Raw genomic sequence first — 14,512 nt, forward strand, 5'->3', positions numbered from 1 at the left:
CAGCTGTATTTAAAGGCAAAGTTTATTAAGTTTACAAAGGGACCAGTACTATTTCTTACCATCCATTTTAGGCTGCCAATCTAAGCACACGATCAACAAGATGGATACCACCCATTTCTTTGTCATAGTGCTATAGGGTTATTGACATGTCTCTGATCTGCTGCGCAACGTATTAAAAAATAAGCATTTTTTTTTAAAAAATAATTTTAAAAAGATTTTTCTTAAAAAAAAAAAATACATTTTTTTCACAATAAAACTAATACATTACATATATTCAAACTAATACATTATATATATTCCTAAATTTGAGTTTCTAAACAGCTTCAATAAAAAATGTATATATTTTATTTTTTAAAGCAACAAGAGCTGACAACTCAAGTATCATATCGTAGCATAATATTTTCACCAAATAAAAGATTTAATTTTTGTAAAACATGTAAAAACTAAAGGCCACCCCAATGACTGATAAAGATAGAATCGTCAACCATACAGGAAAACTAAAAGAAAGTCAATTAACTTAAACTCGCATTTTAAACGAGATAAACGTAAAACGTATTCAGAAAATTTACAGTGTAAATTTTTAAATACTTATTAGAAACAACTTTCTGCTGATTATACAAAAATATTTTTTTCAGACAGATAAAAGTTAAAATTAAGTTATCATAACAGAGATAATTAAATTATCATAACAGAGATAATTAATATATTTTTAAAAAACGTGTAGTTAAATTTAAAGCTAATACCTGGACGCCTGTGGATCTTGTTTTTTCTATAGAAAAAAAAAATTACTATAAAAATTTATTAACATTTGTTTAAATGCTAATAACCAATAAAAATCTCATACGGATATTAAAATGTCTTAAAACTATTTACTATAAAGCTAAGAAACAAAAAACAAAACAAAAAACAAAACAAAAAACTTACGCACTGTTCTCCAAATTGACCACCAGGTTGAAACTCTCCCCACTCCCAATTTTTTTGCATTATATCAATCATATGCAATAGTAAACACAATTTATGTTGCTAAAAAAATCTGAACTAAGTGCTAAGTATGTAAATTTTAAAAATTAAAACATATCATTTTTTGCTTTTTTTTTTACTATATTTTAAATATAGTCAGCCATTATGGCATTCAAAATAATTTATTTACGGCTTCTTTCCAGATATAATTATTATTTTCCAACATATCGACTTAAAATGTGTACTTGTGCAGTTTGCTTGACAAATAAAGGTATCAGGTCAAAATGTCTAACGCTTATAACACCCTCAGTATGCAAAAATATTCAAGAATACATTTGGTCAAACTTTGATATTGATCTTGATGTTTGTCCTTCAGTAGTTTGAAGAAACTTGTTTAGTCTAAACAAAGGAGAAACTGCATATCCTACCAACTGGTTAGAGAGTATATCAAAGGTACTTTTATATGAGTTAATTATTACTTATATATATATTTTTATATATATATATATATATATATATATATATATATATATATATATATGTATACATATATATGTATATATATATATATATATATATATATATATATAAATATATAGGTTGATAGAAGCAGTATTAGACGGACCTCCTCACTGTTAGGTATCTAAACAAATGTTGATACAGAGCCAAGTACAACTGAGATACATGTTGATACAGAGCCAAATACAACTGTTTTAAATACAACTGAGAAAATCTGTAGTCTTTTCTATTTAAATTTTGGTATAAATAATAAATATTACGGTTTTATAATTTAAATAAATTTTATTGAAATGTATTTTTCCTTTGTTTATCAATCGAATCTGTTATATAAAAAAGTTTAAAAAAGTTGTAGAAATAATCCACAACTATTTAGATTCTTTTTACAAGTGCAAATATTTTGCACTTGTAGATATTGTTAACTTGTTAGTTCAAATAAATTTTTAAAAATTTATATTGCTTTTAATAACTTTAAAATTCTATATTGTTTGATAAATTTTAAAATCAAACTGTAAAGTTTGATTCAATAGTTTTATTGTTTTATTTCTTATTCAATTTTTAGTTATTTTAAAATACTTGCTAAATTATCACTATTAATTTTAGGCAGAGGGGTTCCTCAAACTTGTTGCAAAAGTAACGCTGTAAGCAATATCATAGATATCAGTGAAGCAATATCATAGATATCAGTGAGTCGCTTGGAGAGAAAAATGCAGAACAAATAGTTTCTGGATTATTAAAACGCAAAATGGAATGTGAAAACATTGTAAGCGGAGAGCAGTTTATGTTGTCTATGGGTGGAAATCTTCTCTCGATTACAGTTGGAGTTAATAAAATTAAGTCAAAAAGAAAGAAAGTAAACCAGATCTCATTCCAAACTATTATGGAGCTATCAAATCAATTAGAACTTTCTAAAAACAAAACAAAAAAATACTTTACGGAGGAACGTAACTGGTGTTGTAGAATCAAGTATTAATATTAAAATGACTGAATTAGAGGAAACTCTTGTTTCTTTATATTAATGCAAAACAGAGGAACTGGTTGACGGAGATCAGACAGTTTTTAGAGATATAGTTTATGTAAAAAATACAACAGAATTTATTAAATTTATAACAGAAAAAAGAGGTATCAATAATCTTAATGCAATGGTAAGAATTTCTATAGATGGTGGTCAAAACTTTTTAAAAGTTATCATTAATGTTTTTGATCCAAAAAATCACTATTCTTCATCTGAAATATATGAAGATTCTGGCGTAAAGCGTTGTTATATTCTTGCCATTGTGGAGTTGGTTTTAGAGGATAATGACAATCTCCAAAAATTATTAGCTCCTCTAAAACTTGAAGAAGTAAATTTTAGTCTTGCATTTGATTTAAAGTGTGCAAACAGTATTTTTGGACTATCAGGTCAATCTGGTAAATATGTCTGTTTGTATTGTGAAGGAGAATGCTCGCTAGAAACAGGAAAACTTAGAACTTTAGGCTCCATAGACCTGTGTTATGATCAATATGTATGTGATGGGAAAAAAAGATTGAAAATGCAGGAATACAAAAATGTTATCAATCTTCGTTTAATTTACTTACAAGAAGAACAAGAAACTCTTCTTGAACACATTGTTCCTTCACCTGTGCTTCACATTTTGATGGAAGTTGTAGATAAATCTGTGTTTGGCCACTTTTTGAAAATTGGTTGAAAACACATTACATACTAATGAGAGGGTATCATGGTGTAGGTTTAGATGGAAACAATGCAAATAGATTAATGTCCTTGTTAGATGTTTTAGAGAGAGATGTCAACTTTGCTGCAGCAATTAATATTTTACCGATAGTTAATTGTTTGCATAAATTTTTATTAATAAAATCACCCGTGTTTGGTTTGGAACTGGGTATAGATATTTCTGTTAAAATTGAAGACTTCAAAAGTTCATTTTTTAATCTTCAACTGTATACCAAAGATGTTTTTGATTACAATTTAACAGTTTCATGGAAAATTCATATTTTAGTGTGTCACATTCTCCCTTTTGTAGAACACATTAATACTAGCTTAGGTAACTATGCAGAACAATGTGGTGAAGCTGTTCATCACAAATTAAAAAAAACTTGGGTGAATTATAAAAGTACTATTGGACACAAAAATTATGCAGAAAAGCTAAAATCTGCTGTAGTGAATTTCAATTTAAACAAACAATAGTGAAAATATCATGTTATAAATATATTTATTATGTGTTTTTTTTTTAAATATAATAGATAAATATTATTGTGTTATTTTGACAACCATAATGGCTGACTTTATTTTAACTTTAAAAGAAAAAAAATGATGTGTTTTAATTTTTAAATTTTACATACTTAGCATTTAGTTCAGATTTTTTTGGCAACATAAATTGTGTTTACTATTGCATATGATTGATATAATGCAAAAAAAGTGGGAGTGGGGAGAGTTTCAACCAGGTGGTCAATTTGGAGAACAGTGTACAAAAAACTACTTAAAATCTCGTAAAGTAATACAATTACGTGATGGAGTCAAAAATTAAGTTTAAAAAAATAATAATAATAAAATTTATAACTTTTTTGAAGCTGAGACTTCTACTTTTCTTGATAATTAAAAGATTTTTTGTAAACGTATTACCATTTTTGTTTGTAATAATTTTTTCATTCAAAAAATTATTATTAACAATGTATAGATATAATCATATTTAAAATTATCAATATTAGTATAGATATTTCATGTTGATTAGTGGTTTCAGGTACACTTAATTTCTAAACACCTGTTAACACTTAGTAACTGTTTCTAAACACCTGTAAATATTTAATAACTGACAAGTGACACTTAATAACTGACAACTTTTGAAATCTAATTATATTTCTTTAACGATTTCAGATTTTTCTAATATCAAATCTTGCTATAAAATTCAGACTTGAGGTAACCTCCTAAAACAATTTCAAATTTGTAAATATATATATATATATATATATATATATATATATATATATATATATATATATATATACATACATACATACATACATACATATATACATATATACATATATATATATATACATATATACATATATACATATATACATATATATATATATATATATATATATATATATATATATATATATATATATATATATATATATATATATATATATATATATATATATATATACTATATATATGTGTGTGTATTTTGAAAATCTGTCAATTATTAGAAACAATTAGATTCTATAATAGGGGAGGGTGGGTGGGAGTGAGCCATGGGTAAGAGTGAATCATTCATCCCATAGCAAAAATGGGCCAAGAAAATGGCTTCTTTTAGGTGCAAAAGCAAAATTTTTGGTACTTTTTGAAAGTTCATTGATAAACATTTGCTATTTTGAGATATCAGATAGTTGTCAAAAAATAGCTAATAAACAATTTTGTATCTGTAACAAATTGTTTTTTACTTATAAACCACATACTTATTGTACATTTAACACTTTAATCCAGTTGCACAGTTTGGGGAGGAATGAGCCATTCCTTTATGAGTATGAAGTAGAATGAACTTATGAGTAGAAGTGAACTGCAGTTCATTTGTATTTAGTGTTATGTTAAAAAGTGTCTTCTGCATAAAAACATTATCAAATTTGACTTTCAGTATTGCAAGTGTTACAATGCCCCAAGTGCATAGAAGAACTACTTTAAAATGCAAAAACTTTCAGTAAAGATACGAAAGAAACATTAGTTTTAATCCAAAAAGGAAAAATATTAGAGATACAGCAAAAACTTCCAACATCCCAATTGCAACCCTTTGTCATTATTAGAAAAAATACTGGTTAATGAAAATAGTAAATCCCAACTATTAAAGACTCCTAACTATTAAAGAATTATTCACAGATGAGCAAAAATTTCAACTGATTGAATATATTCTGATTTGCTCAAGAAAGTTCGATGGTGTTCCAATAAAAGAATATGGACGTATAGTTTTTGAGATCGCAACTATTAATAAAACAAATATTCCACAAAAGTGGTCAATACATGGTCTAAAACTCAATGGCAGGTATCAAATGGATGAACAATTTTAGGAAATGACATCTAGATTTGTCCCTTAACAGTGGCAGATCCAGCATTTTTTGATCTTTGAGATAGCTAACTTCCAGACATGGAGCTAACTCCAAACATTTATATGTTTATACTTATGTCAAATAATGAGTTTGTAAAAAATTGCGATGATTGGAGGCTGGGAACAAAAAAGCCCCAAAATTTTTGCTACACCTGCCCCAAACGTGAGAGCAACAAGTTGATAAAATATTTTTTGTACTATTCTCAACTAGACCATATAAATTATGACCATATAAAAATTACAACCCCCTCAAATTGAGGGGGTTTAAACAGGTGTAACAAAAATTTTGGGGCTTTTTTGTTCCCAGCCTTCAATCATCACAATTTTTTGCAAACTCTCATTATTTGACATAAGTATAAACATATAAATGTTTGGAGTTAGCTCCATATCTGGAAGTTAGCTGTTTCAAAGATCAAAAAATGCTGGATCCGCCACTGCTTAGAACACCTGAAGAATGTTCTCTTTCTAGTGCAACATCATTTAATGCCCATAATGTAGCTATATTTTTTGATAAGTTAAAAGAAGTTCTTGCAAGATCACTAACACTCACAAATGGAACACAAATTTTTAACCTTGATGAAACTTAAACTATTACTGTGCAAGACCCACAAAAAGTACGATAATTTTCAATAAATTGTATTTTTTTATTAGTGTGATTTTTTATTTTATAAAACTACTTGATTTTGAGTTTTTTGCAAATAAATAAAATACAACTTATGTACTAAACATTGCTTCTGGAAAATACCTTCCACCAGTACTTAATTTTCCATGAATGCATATCAAGGAACATGTTGTCAGGAGCTCCTGCTGGATCTCTTGAACTTGCATGTAAAACAGGTTGGATGAGCAGTGAAATCTTTTTAGATGAAATGAACCACTTTATAAAATGTATATCTATTGCAGAAGAAAATCCATCATTACTAATATATGACAACTGTGAAGCTCACTTGTCCATAGCAGTATTAAATAAAGCAAGGGAGTATGAAGGGACCATTTTGAAATTACCACCTCATTCTGCACACAAGTTACACCCACTTGATGTAGGTTTTGTGGAAGCATTTTAAACTGCATATAGTTTAGCAATTGATTCATGGATGCAAAGCATTTACAGTTTTCCAAGCAGCTGTATGTGCAGGGCCCGCTTTTTAGAAAGCCATAACACTCCTAGCATTATAGCTGCATTTAAAAAAACAGGTATATTTCTTTATGACAGGAACATGTTTACAGATGTTGAATTTATGTGCAGTTCTGTGACAAACAAACATTTAGATGTTAAAAATAGTTGTATAAAAAATAACATAATTATTACATATGAGAATTTAGCTTATCCATATCTTTTAACAAATGAACCCCACTGCTTCTTATACTAAAGTTTCTAAACATACTGCACTCTCTCTGCTTCTTTTTGATTCAAATAAACCAGTCAATAATAATGTTGTCATGGTTGATCTGTCTACATCATTTTTTAGATTATTTTATCAGCCCTAAACAATAAAGTGTTTCTTAAAGCTGGAAAAAAGAATTGTAAAAAAAATAAAAGAAAGGCGGATTGATCTATGATTGCCACAGACTCCTGAGAAATCGGATTGAGAAAAGATCATGCAATAAAGATTTATTATAAATATTATTGTATATATTATATTAGCAAGAATTGTAAATTGCATATATTATATGTTGCTCTAGTTACTTTTATTTTTCCCAACATTTTTTATTTTTTAACATTGCAGTAGTTTTTTTATGCTGTTAAGACATTAGTAAAACAGAATGTGAACAAACTATTTTTGTTGTAGTATGTACATTTTATTTATTTCATTAGTTGAGTTTACAATAATGTTAAAATTAATTGTTACATTATTACTTAGTTGATATGGTTAGTGGGGTGAAGAATTTGTTCCTTACTTAACTTTCATTTAATCAGTTTAAGACAATACCCAATTTTAATTTTCAGATAAATAAAGTTAATGGCTCACTCCTACCCGTTCCTTGGTTCACTCCTAGCCGTGTATGAGTAGAAGTGAATTAGTAGGAGCACCTGCATTATTTTTTATGTCTATAAAAATCTGAAGATACTTTGATGCCTTTTTTATTACTATTAGAAACCCAATACACGAAGCTACTTTAAGCTTCTTATCCTTTTATTTTCTCACTTGGTTTCTTTGTTAATACCGTTTAAAAAAAAAATGAGGCTCACTCATACAGATCCTCCCCTACCAAGTTTCTAAAACCCTTATGATAAATTTATTTTTAAAACAAAACAAAAACAAATACTACAACTATTATTTTGGAGTTTACACAAAACAAAGTTTGTTTTCTAAACTTGAAGTTGACAGCCATTTAGATTGCTGGCAATCTTATCTTATAACAAGCTACTTAAACCATTAAAACAATTTAGAACAAGTTAACTACATCATTAGAACAACTTTACTAATTTCTTATACATATATTTCATTTTATGTAAGATACACACTAATCTGTTAACTACATAATAAAGTGTAATGGTGACATAATAAATTGCAATGATTACATAATGTAACAATCTTTACTCACATCTTTTTTTGACTCTGGTTTGTAGTTTGATCGATCATTCTATATTCATAAAGTATAATAAATAATATAAATCCAGGTTTTAAACATTAAAGGTATTAAAAATAAAAATTTGTAGAAATTTAAAATAATAAATTTTTTCTAATTTTTAATTGACGATGAAAAAGACATCACCATTCAATTAATAAACAATTTACTTCATGTAAATCACCAATATAATAGCTTGCAAGCAAATCCCTTGCATCACTAGAATGTCCCACATCTTCAAAATTAGATGTTGCATCTTTTCCTAAAATTAGAAAACTCAAGTTTATTAAAATTCGTATTTTCTTAATTATTATAACAAAAACTTTAAGAAAAAAAAAACTGAAAAAACATTCCGAAACAAAGAAATGTGTTTTCTATAAGTTTTTCAAAAAGCACCTAAAAATTGAAAACATTTATTAAAAAGAATACAAAAATAATAATAAAACTAAAAATCGTAAAATTACCAGCCACTTCTAGTAGAACTTCTTCTCCTCCTGGATGCTATATACATTGAAAATACATTATATACATTAAAATTACATTATATACATTGAAATTACATTATATACATTGAAATTACATTATATACATTGAAAATACATTATATACTTTGAAAATTAATTACAACATGTAACTGCAATATGTAATTGAGAGACATAACATGTAAACAAGGATACATGTAAACAAAACAACAAATAACAAGAAATCACAATATCTAGTTGAGAATATATAAATTGTAATTGCAAATGCACAGTGTAAGCTTGTAGTTTATTTTAAAATATAGAATATGAATTTTGATAAGTTAATAATATCAAGTTGTGTTTAAGCAATAATTTTTATGCAAATAATCCAGCAATAATTTAAGATATATATAGTGCCATATCACACACTCTCCCTTTTTCCCCCTTCCACAATAAAAACAAACAAAAAAACAAATCATTAATTGACAAAAGAAATGCTAAATGTGCTGCGCAAAATAAAAACTGAGCAATTCTAGCACAAACTTTAGGTGTTAAATATAATACAGATACAATTATGTCCGCAGCAGAAATTCAGGTTTTATTGGTAAGGGTGGCTTTAAATTGTGGTTTTAAGCCAAATAAACGAGTGAAGATTTAACTGAATAAACATATCAATAATAATATCACTGTGTTTTACCAGAGTAATGATAAATTGTTAAAACACTTGCTCAGCTGTGCAACAAATTATCTTATTAGTAAAAATTTTAATATTTAAGAGTTTTCTGGTGGAATAGTTCACCATTAAGCAAAATTCTTTTTATAAATAGTTGTTTTTTCATCACGCATGATATTTGGAAGTATATTTCAAAGTTTAGGGATCATATTGTGGGAAAATGCTCAATTACCAAAACGATTATTGCATTTTGTATCCTTTAATTTTAGTGTTCTTTCTGACATTGAGTAGTGAATTAAATTGCATAACGACGTTGGTGCTTCCAAAATTTGTGCATTATTAAAAGGTCCTTGAAATAGATTCTTTTTCAAATTTTCAGCCAATGCAAATTGTTTAAATTCCTGGTTGTTTATTTGATTTTCTATTCTGGTTTTAAATACTTGTATTGCTGCACAATTTTGAACAAACTGCAGTTTTTTTTAATAATGTCTTTTCAATTTTAAAATAGAGGGAGTTGCAATAATTTGGAATGTTCTCATACTATGCAAAATGGATTAGAAAATTTCTGATAAAATTCAACCTTTGAATTGTGTTACTCAATTCAAATAGATAGTCAACCTAATTCAAATACCCAATTCAAATGGATATGGCAAAAAGAAAAGTTATGTTTTCTTTTTGCCTATCCGGTAAAAGATATGTCAACTCAGATATTAATTAACTGTTTAGCTGATCTCTTTTCCACATTTGAAAATTGGTCGATAAGCATTTCGCGCCCTCTAATAAATTGCATAAAATTTTTAATCGAAATACAATTAATGTAAGCTACAGTTGCACAAAAAATATGGAAAGAATTATAAAAGGTCACAATAAGGCTTTGTTAAACAAAAACAAAATCCTAAATGAAAAAACTACAGAAAATTGTAATTGTAAACAAAAAAACAATTTTCCAATGAATGGAAGTTGTTTATCAAAAAATGTGGTATATAAATGTGTTGTTTCCTCTAAGAATGTACCTGATAAAGAATATATTGGCATAAAAGGGGGTGAATGGAAAAAACGTTTTGCCAATCATAAGCAATCTTTTAAAAATAAAAAGTATTCAAAAGACACCAAAATATATATGGGAATTAAAAGGTATAAACACTGATGATTTTATACTGAATTAGTTCATCCTTAAAACAGCGCCTGCATATAACAATATTTCCAAAAAATGCATACTATGCCTACAAGAAAAATTTGAAATAATTAATCATGCAAACCTCGAAATGATATTTCGAGGGAATATTGATACCCTCGTTATCAAGTATATTAAAACCGTTTTAAAAAATAATAATATTAAACAAAACCGTCTAAATTTACGAAACAATGTTCTCTGTAAGAGCTTCTTTTTGAGATTTTTTTGTGATGTAAGAATTTGAATATGGGTTTCCAAAATGACATTGTCACATAATTGCCATCATCCCGGTTAAGTCCATTGTCCCAAAAGGTACTTTTGTTGTGTTGTATTTCCAACACTTCCCTAACCATTCCAGTGGAAATTTCCTTGGCAAATTTTGGAATGTTTAGCTACAGCTGAATTTTGGCCTTTACCTTGTTGTGCACTTGTTTGATGCTGGCATATTCGAGACGATATCTTCAGTCCAGTTTCACCTACATAATATTTGCCACAAGAGCATTCTAATTTGTAAACACCGGAATAGGAATTAACTGGTAGTGTAGGTTCATTAAAAGAGACTTATATTATAAGTAGGTTTATATATAAAGCAGACTTTGGAAATTTTTTGGAGACTGAAACACTGGTGCGTACCCCGCTTTTATAAAAACTCTTCGAAACTTAGGACTGATTCCAGAGATCCAAGTCTGGAAAAACTAGTCAAGTCGGCGAAAGAAAGTGCTTACAGCAAAAAAGATCTCACGAAGAATCAATATTTCCTAATGTCTCCAAAAAGATTTGTGCCTTCACCTTGGATACCTGGAATCAGTCCTAAGTTACGAAGAGTTTTTAAAAAATCAGGGTGCGCACCAGTGTTAAAGTTTCCAAAAAATCTCTAAAGTCTACTTATATAAACCTACTTATAATATAAGTCTACTTTAATGAACCTACACTACCAGTTAATTCCTATTCCTGTGTTTACAAATTAGAATGCTCTTGTGGCAAATGTTATGAAACTGGACTGAAGATATCATCTTGAAAAAGTTCAACTACTAACACTAACTCCTGATAGTTGGTCAATTGAAAAAACTTGCAAAACATTTTCAGTTTCAGAACATCTCATTAAGAAAGCTTGAAAGTTGAAAAATAAATACTTGCTAAACCTGAGGCTTAAATAGGACAGCCTTTGGAAGATATTGTTAAACAAAAGGTTAATGAAATTTATGAATCTAAAGAGTTTATGAGACAATGTCCAGGAAAAAGACTTTATATCTGTGCGTAAAAATAATATAAAAGTTCATAATGAAAAACGTTTAATATTAGTTCAATTAAAGGAGCTTTATCTTGAGTTTAAAAAGTTATACCCTACACACAAAGTTGGATTCAACAAGTTCTGTGAACTAAGGCAAAGTGGTGCATCACAAATGACAGTAGTGGAAGTCACTCAGTTTGCATATGTTCTTATTATCAAAATGCTAAGTTAATGTGCACTGCACTTACCTAAGGGCCATTTAATATATTACAAAAATTTGATAAAATTATGTGTTTATATAGATAGTTGAAGCTGCATATATTATCTATGTTCCAACTGCCCCAGTAAAGTAAATTTGAAGACTTGGAAAATGTTTGAAAAAAATTATTTTGATTTTGACAATCAGAGTACATACAAACAATGGGTGTAAACTGACCGAACTGCACTTGTCACAGTCCAAACAACCATTTGTTTGTTACCACTACTTTATCAAAAAAGCACAATTCTCCTACTTATCAGAGCCAAAAAGAACATTAGATCAACACAGTTGTCTTATTCTTATGGATTTTGCAGAGAACTTTAGTTTTCTTGTGCAAGATGCTGTACAAAGATTTTGCTGGCAAGCCAATCAAGCTACCTTACATCCATTTGCTGTTATTACAAAGATGAAAAACATCAGCTCAAATGTGAATGCTATTGTACAATTTCTGACCATCTTGCCATGACCAAACAGTTGATTATTTTCTCACAAAGTTACTCCCAATGATCAAAATCAAACAACACACAACCAATAAAGTAAAATACTTCAGTGATTGTGCTGTGTCACAGTACAATAACTACAAACTTCTGTTAAACTTAATGTACCATTACAATAAAATAAGATCACAATAAAAATGCTGAGCATCAACTATAAAAAGAGAAGCAGCGAAAGCGAGTCTACAAGCAGCAAATGCAAACCAGATTCTTACACCAAATGAAGTGTTTACATTGGCTGAAAAAAACAAGGTGTTAACATATTTTACATTTCAAGTGACAACATCAATAACCATGAAACTTATTTTAACCTAAAGAAACAATATGAAGAGATGATTACAGTCCAAGGCACAAGAAGCACAGTTTTGTATAAGGTGGAGAAAAATTATTTTTACAGAGAATCTCTAGCAATACTATCTATGATACCCATTTGCTGAATAATATTAATTTGGCAAAAAAAGATCCTTTAAACTTTCAACCTGGTAAATACATTGCATGTTTTTATGATGATAAATGGCACATAGGGCTTGAGTTTGAGACTAGTAATGAAAACCAAGATGTTAATCTAAAATTCATGCATAGAAACACATTAAATTTAAAATGGACAAATGATACCAATCAAGTCAGTGTTGGGCTCCATTTGACAAAGTAATATGTCAAATAAGTGCTCCATCCATTAAGAGTAGAAGCACTTGTGACTACAAACTTGCTAATATTGATTATGACAATATTATAAGCTATGTAAATCAGAGATTATTAAAGAAATCAGCGTACTTGTGTTTCATGTGTATATACATTTATTCTTTCAGCATTTTTATTTTTTTGAAATATAATATAACTTGTGCTATTAAGTATCCTTTTAAACTAAAAAAGCATTACACCCAAAAACTCAAAATGCTAAAATGTTGTCATAAGATAGAGTATAGGACTTTAAATCTTTTTGGTGATTGTCCATATATAGAACCTCACCAGTTAAAAATTTTATAATTTATTTTAACTGTCTACTGTCTACTTTCTATGCCTACAAAGTGAATGTAATTTATTGTATTTTTTTTAAAAAGCGATTTTTAAACAGGCTGCTGCAAGTGCTAAAATAACTTTTAACACATAATTTTAATTTTTCCAAAATTTTGTCTAATATTACATTATTTAGCAACTTTGAGGTACAAGAACTCAAAAATTGTTTAAAATCAGTCAAAAACACCTGCAAAATTAGACTATTTGGGTTAAAAACTATTAACATACAAAATTTCAGGTGATCAACTTTTTTATTTACAAAGTTATACTCTGTCATGTCAAAAATCAAAAAAATCTACTGTAAGCTCCAGGTACTAAAAGTTTTCTGATTTTTTTCAATATTAAATCAATCATAACTTTTGAACGGTTTGGCCAATCAAGCTGAACTTTTTAGGATTGTACTTTTTTCATAAATAGTGTGGGTGGTCAAAATTTGATGCAAATTTGAGGTGGTACCTTGGGGACCATTAGCTGATTTGATATGGAATGACCCTAGATTATTTTATGACAAGGGATAGGTTGGAGGGGAGGGGTAAGTAGGTGGGCGGCGGTGAGATTTTGCAGTAGCGGTGCTAATTTTTTGCAGTTGTATCTTTTTTTTGTTAATAAAAAAATACTTGTACAAAAAATACATGTTGTCAGTGTTTGTAAACTCTAACTTTTATTCATAAACATTGCATTTCACAAAAACAACTAATATATTGAAATATAATAGGTTATATATATTGAGCCTATTAAATACAATACATTATTTATTTACGTTCCAAACATTTGACGTTACCTCGTCTATAAATTTAGTAACATCATACACTTTGTCATGTATTGCTAACCAACAAGATTTTGCATTGTTATGTGATCTAACTTCTTCAAGAGTGAATACCTTTACACTCATGCTTTTAATTAGGATACGAGACGGTGTGACAATCTGTGAAACTACAAGTATATTGACCGTTTTTGGTGTCTCCGTATTTATAAATATATTCAATGCAGGGGGTTTAGATAAATTGTGCTTTTTATTTTTTAAGTCAGTAATCTTTTTTTAGAATGTACTAG

General features: G+C 28.2%; 1 protein-coding gene across 1 annotated transcript; it reads right to left on the bottom strand.

The window, feature by feature from the left end:
* Nucleotides 1-342: 342 nt before the first annotated feature.
* LOC136071995 (cytochrome b5-like) lies at nucleotides 343-14,409 on the bottom strand. Its single transcript, XM_065819048.1, has 6 exons — nucleotides 14,241-14,409; nucleotides 8,615-8,651; nucleotides 8,321-8,412; nucleotides 8,127-8,165; nucleotides 744-769; nucleotides 343-497 (listed from the first exon to the last, which is right to left on the bottom strand). Exons 1-6 carry the CDS (start codon nucleotides 14,349-14,351, stop codon nucleotides 419-421), a joined length of 384 nt encoding a protein of 127 aa, XP_065675120.1. The 5' UTR covers nucleotides 14,352-14,409; the 3' UTR covers nucleotides 343-418.
* Nucleotides 14,410-14,512: the final 103 nt, after the last annotated feature.

The sequence above is a fragment of the Hydra vulgaris genome, chromosome 15 (assembly GCF_038396675.1).
Source record: "Hydra vulgaris chromosome 15, alternate assembly HydraT2T_AEP".
In the NCBI taxonomy this organism is placed as follows: domain Eukaryota; kingdom Metazoa; phylum Cnidaria; class Hydrozoa; order Anthoathecata; family Hydridae; genus Hydra; species Hydra vulgaris.